Source organism: Adiantum capillus-veneris, chromosome 12 (genome assembly GCF_014529385.1).
Source record: "Adiantum capillus-veneris isolate H3 chromosome 12, ASM1452938v2, whole genome shotgun sequence".
Lineage (NCBI taxonomy): Eukaryota > Viridiplantae > Streptophyta > Polypodiopsida > Polypodiales > Pteridaceae > Adiantum > Adiantum capillus-veneris.
The window spans coordinates 124,274,915-124,280,914 of NC_140942.1; the positions used below are offsets into that span (position 1 = coordinate 124,274,915).

A 6,000-nucleotide genomic window follows, 5' to 3' on the forward strand; every position below is an offset into this window, starting at 1 on the left:
CTTTGTACTCATGCACCAGACTGCATACATCCAACACTGCACAAAGACGATAGTCACTGAACAACACATCAAATTCACATCATTATCCACGTCGAGATCTTAGACGAGGATCATGATTATTGTAACTTATCTAGCAATCACATCGAGACTGCATTGATCTTTTCACGGATGTCACGAACTACTAAATCTCGCTACTATCCACTCGTTAGGTGAAACAAATAAATTGTTGCAATTATTTTATCTTTTCGACACATACTCAAACAATACACACATGAAAGAGCACCTGTGACAAGTTCATTTCATGAATTCCCCCATTTCAATGTTCATTTTTTTATAAAGTCATTCTGGAGAATATTGTTAGCGTGTTAGTACCCCTAAAATCCCATGGAGAAGTTAGTGACTTCATTCCATCTAGGAAATTTGTGACAAAGGAGTGGAGTGGCTGCCCTCTCTTGCAACACGCGTCAAACTGGATTCAACCCGCGGATTCGACGTGCACTTAAGGACTATAGACGGTGCGAAACCAAAAGCCTCAAGGTACAGCTCTAGTAACCAAGGAGAATTTGCTAAGTCCTCCTCCTCCTTCCACTTTGCATCAAGAGGCAGATATTTCCTGAACTTGACCAAATATTTGTGGACCAGCTTACCCTTCACTTTCCTTTCCTTGTGCGCTACAACTGGTCTGGAATGAGAATCCTCTGTCTCTTTCACTTGTTGTTGCTCCTTTGGCTCCCTGTCTTGTGGCACCTCACTTTTGAAAGCTCAAAGGTCTCAAGAGACTCACATGAAAAGCATTGTGAATCTTTCAAAGTATCTGGTAACTTCAGTCGGAAGGATACATCATTTATCTTTTCCCAAATGTGGAAGGGCCCATAATATCACATACCAAGCTTTGGAAAAAGCCTCTCCTTACTCTTCCTCTTTCGTAGGCGTGCTTTCTCAAACCGAAGTAGCACCCAATCATTCTCGTTCAACTGCAAGTCGCGACGATGCTTGTTTGTTGCCTTCTTATGCTGTGCTTGTTGCAAGCCTCCTTTATCTTGACAAAAGTGGTCTCGAGATCTTGTGTGTATTGATCTGCTTAAAAACCAGTGGACTTTAATAAAGAGAGAGAAAGAGTGGATTCGGCACAGTGGAGTTCCACGCCCAGAAGAATTGGCCCCAAAGTCTGGTGCCCCTTTCGGTATTTATTTATTTATTGATCACAACAAGGTACAACTCTTGAGGGTCCTCTGCTCTTAGACTCTGCGTCCAGTTGTTCTGCAGAGTGAGGCCCCAAGGGCTCTTGTAAACTTTACAAGGGATGCCCAAAAGCAATCAGTTCAAAAGCACTTTTACCCAAAAGCTTTGGTCTTCAAAAGCTAGCGCTAGAGATCCCCAAAAGCAGCCAGTATAATTTGCAGAAATCCATAAAGCCTGCCACGTGGCACCTACAACGCAAATCACGAAAATTCCGTACGACTCTACCAGGTCAACATCCGTACGATCTGCCACGTTAGCATGTCAACGCATTTGACGGAAATCCCTTTTAGGATTCAAGCTTCTGCCTTTTAGGGTTTTGGGCCCTACGGCCGGTGCTTCATAAGTTCTTCAAGTTAGTCCGTTCAATTTCTCTTGTCCACTTGGCCATTTCTCTGCTAGGTGGTCATGCCACGTCATCACTTTGTGACATATCCCCCTCTTGAAAGAATTGTAATGGCCCTCGAGGATTACTCCTACAGAATCAAACATAGGCCAGAAACCAGTTTAGTAGACACTTACTCTAAGCACTGACGCACTAGACAACACAAATGCAACACTTGCACAAAGACGACAATCACTGGACATTCAAATCAAATCACATAAAGTCCATCGAGATATCGGACGATGATCTATTGACAACATGTGTAGCAATCGCATCTAGATCTATACCCGATCTCACTGATGTCAGATTGACTAATTCTTACTGCTATCATGTCCATCTCATATGGAATCTCAAGACCGAAATATTGCAGTCATTATGTCTTTCAAACATGCACTCAGACACGACTCACATGAGAGAGCACATGTAAATCGGATTCATTTCAGGAATTCACAATTCGAAGTACTTTCATAAAGTCATCTAGCAGAATACAATCAGCCCATGAGTATCCTGAAATCCAAACCCGTGACAAAGGAGCGGAGTGACTCCCCTCTTCTGCAGTCCCGTCTGCACTAGATTCAACCCTGCTGATCTCCAGGATCTCTCGAAATAGTCAAAGCTAGACTGAAAGCCTTAAGGTAAAGTTCAAGTATCCGAGGAGTATCTGCTAGGTCCTCCTCCATCCACTTCACATCCAATGCAGGAGAGTTCTTGAGTAAGTGAGAACCGTTGTTGACTTTACCTTTCATTTTTCCTTTCCTGGTGCGCCCGTATTGTTCCAAAACAAGAATCTCCTCGCTCTCTTCCATTGCAGGTTGCTCCTCAGGCTCCTTGTCGACTGGGACCTCACTCTCAAAAGGTTTCAATAGATTCACATGAAAAGCATTGTGAATCTTCCAAGTATTTGACAACTTGAGTCTGAAGGATACATCATTTATCTTCTCTTGAAGCTGGAAAGGGCCATAGTAGCGCATACTTAGCTTTGGAAAAAGCCGCTCCTTTTTTTTTCGTTTCCTTAGGCGTGCCTTCGCAAGGGGAAGGCTGAGAGAGAGAGAGAGAGAGAGAGAGAGAGAGAGAGAGAGAGAGAGAGAGAGAGAGAGAGAGAGAGAGAGAGAGAGTTGACATGGCACCGCAGAATTCCGTGCCCAGAAGCATTGGCCCCAAAGACTGACACCCCTTTCGGTATTTCTTTATTTATTGTTCACAACAAGGTACAAGACCTGAGGGTCCTCTGCTCTCAGACTCTGCGTCCAGATGCTCTGCAGAGCGAGTCTCCAAGGGCTCTTATAAACTTTACAAGGGATGCCCAAAAGCAATCAGTTCAAAAGCACTTTCACCCAAAGCGATGGTCCCCAATAGCTAGCACAAGGGATTCCCAAAAAGCAGCCAACGTAATTTGCGGAAATCCGTACAGCCTGCCACGTGGTACCTGCAAAGCAAATCGCGGGATTCTGTATGGCCTTGCCACGTTAGCATGTCAGCCCATTTTACGGAAATCCCTTTCAGGGTTTAAGCTTTTGTCTTTTAGGGTTTCGGGCCCCACGGCCGGTGCTTCTTAAGTTCTTCAAGTTAGTCCGTTCAATTTCTCTTGTCCACTTGGCCATTTCTCTGCTAGCTGGTCATGCCACGTCATACTTTGTGACATTTTCCATAAACCATGTCTAAAAATATCTCAAATGCTCAATAATTTGATGTAGAATCTTGGCGAGTTTGGATATTTGAAAGATTTCACACCTATTGTTGTGAATGGAATTTCTATTGAGAGTTCCCAAAAATAGAAAGCTTTCTTAAATTTTAGGAGATTCGTGTTCCGATGCTTGAAAATTACATGTAAGCAGAAGTAGCGTCTCCGGTTTTCCTTTATGGATGTGGATAATCCCATTTCCAAAGCTTGTACCTTCATAAGGTTTGGGCGTTCAAACCATGTCTTCTTGACAACATCCAATTGGTGATAACGACCTTGGTGTTGGTGGAGCAATGGTTTGCAATGATTGTAGGAGCAATAGTGTGCTCCTTCATAAGAAATGAATGGGTTAGTGATGTTAGGTGAAGCGGAAGTGACTAATGGTGATAGCTCAGGATGAGTGCTCATATAAGGTTCCTTACTTCAATGAGAGAGTTGTGCAATAGACAGAGAGAGAGAGGAGACTGATACTGTGAGTGAAGGTTCTGTGAGTGATAGAGAAAGAAAGAAGAATAACGCTAGGGGGGTCCCCTCCAAGGGCCCCCCTCTCTATTTTTGGAGGGGTATTTGCTTTAGATTGCACAAACATTGATACAATGGATCTAGATGTTGAGATACTGATGGGATCATGCGGTGAATGCTTGGATTTGAGAGGGTAAGGGCTGAAGATGGAAAATGCTAGTGGAATCTGCAACTGCGATGAGATTATGGGCAGATTTGCTAATGCTGATGTCCAGGGTGATGGGCTGAAATCTGAAAACGCTGGCTGATCGACGCTGAGGCTGATCTGATGCAAAACACTATGGATCTGATGCTGAATTTACTAACGCTAGGGCTGATCTGGGTCTGCAAGGCTGATCTGCTACTGCTTCATGAAAACGCTGATGTAACTGATGCTCGAGGCTAAATCCTGCGGTCGCTAGATATGGGGACTGAGGATGCTGGATGGTTGGTGAAAAACGTTAGAGGGATGAGGGTGCTGATGTTAGCAAAAATGCTATGGGATACTGGATGTGTAGGGCACTGGCTGCCCATGCACGGTATGGTACTATTCTGATGGTTTAAATGGTAACCCCTTGGGATGGGAAAGCTGGGCCGAGGATTAGAGGTGCTTCACATGCTAATAACCTACTAGGCCAGATACTAAAGTTTATAATGGGAACACTCCCCAATGCCTACACCTAGCAGACACTGGCGGTGCTCATGTGCAATCAGAGGGTTGTCCCAAGTTAACCTGTCCACATGCACATAGGGTTACATGTGCACGTGACAAGTGACATGGGCAGCTGACACTGCATGTCTGGTGAGGGCACATCGTTCCATGGATTTGTTATGACGAGAGAAACATATTTGAGAACCTTTCTTCCTGTGTGAGCTTATGAGGGGCCCAAATGTTGCAGTTGTTAATTTAATGCACGCATGTTTTAGAATGCTTCTATATTGATTGGAGTGGTACTGCCTCATTCTCTTGTATCTTTTGTTTTCCAGATATCACCCTCTCTGATCTAGTTCCTCAAAGGGCCGTAAGGAAATGTCATCAAGCTACAGATACCGGTAGATTCTTGACAGCTAAAGTTGCACTCACGTAATCTTATTATAAAAAAATTTAAGCAAAAACGGTATTTTCTTGTTCAGGCAAGGGCTGAACAACAGGTTACCGACGACCAATGATCAGCTGCAAGTGCGTGTTGACCCACTTCAAGGAGATCTTGATGAAGAAATCGATTTGCTTCACAGCAAAGTGAGAAATTTGAAGGGGGTAAGTGGGTTTTTAGGGATCGATAATGTTATGAGAGATAAAAGGATTTATCTGGTGATCCTCGTTTTTTCTTATCAATCAATTCTCGAAACAGGTTGCGGAAGCCATTGAAACGGAGTCGAAGTACCAGAATGAACTGCTGAACCAGCTGGTATGTGTACTTCTTCATGGTGAGGTGACACTCAATTGTTTCATTATAGGAAATTGTTTGTGCTGTGTAGGAATCTGCCGTTACGAAGGCACAGGCAGGGCTCAAAATTACTATGAAAAGGTTGAACAGAAGCATAATCCAGCAAGGTTCCAATCACCTCTTACACGTGATATTATTTGCTCTTCTATGTTTTTTCCTTGTCTACCTCTGGAAAAAACTATTTAGATAGCAGGCTGTATTACATTTGCTTTTGAATCCACTTGTTAGCACAAGCGTATGTCAAAATATTTTTGCCATCGTGATGCCCACGATGAGAAAGTCCTGGTGGTCCTTGGCGAAGATCAGGACAGGATGAATTGTAATCAAGGTTTCTTTTGAAGGTCTTGCGTATACTTGATGGTCTGCTTCAGATGTACCCATCTTTTCTTGTATATATGAAGGGCTGATAATTTAACCTATAAGGTAAGGTGAAGGCCACTAGAATGATCTTCATTAGGTGACAACAGTGGCAACAAAGGCTGTACGGTTGTACCCAAATTCTAATTGAGGACACCATATACTCTCTCTCTCTCTCTCTCTCTCTCTCTCTTTGTCTAGTGCTGTCATCTACCAGGTTTGCTTTTAGGTCATGCATGATATTGGACATGGACATCATTGTATACTGTTTGTCTCATAGGCCAAACATGGGCTTTTGCAGATGTAAACTCTCTCTCTCTCTCTCTCTCTCTCTCTCTCTCTTCTCAACAATGACGAAGGGAGTGAGCAAGGAAGAAATGGGGAAGGAG

At 43.5% G+C, this 6,000-nt stretch overlaps 1 protein-coding gene across 5 annotated transcripts in view; it reads left to right on the forward strand.

The window, feature by feature from the left end:
- Window positions 1-5,777, forward strand: part of LOC147446464 (bet1-like protein At4g14600) — a 32,411-nt gene extending 26,634 nt beyond the window's left edge. For all 5 annotated transcript variants that reach the window (XM_086525673.1, XM_086525672.1, XM_086525674.1 and 2 more), the window contains 4 exons: window positions 4,794-4,859; window positions 4,941-5,064; window positions 5,159-5,215; window positions 5,286-5,777. In XM_086525673.1, coding sequence (XP_086381799.1) covers window positions 4,837-4,859; window positions 4,941-5,064; window positions 5,159-5,215; window positions 5,286-5,444 — 363 coding nt within the window. In that variant the 5' untranslated portion in view covers window positions 4,794-4,836 and the 3' untranslated portion in view covers window positions 5,445-5,777. The remainder of the gene's footprint in view (window positions 1-4,793; window positions 4,860-4,940; window positions 5,065-5,158; window positions 5,216-5,285) is intronic.
- The last annotated feature ends 223 nt before the right edge of the window (window positions 5,778-6,000 follow it).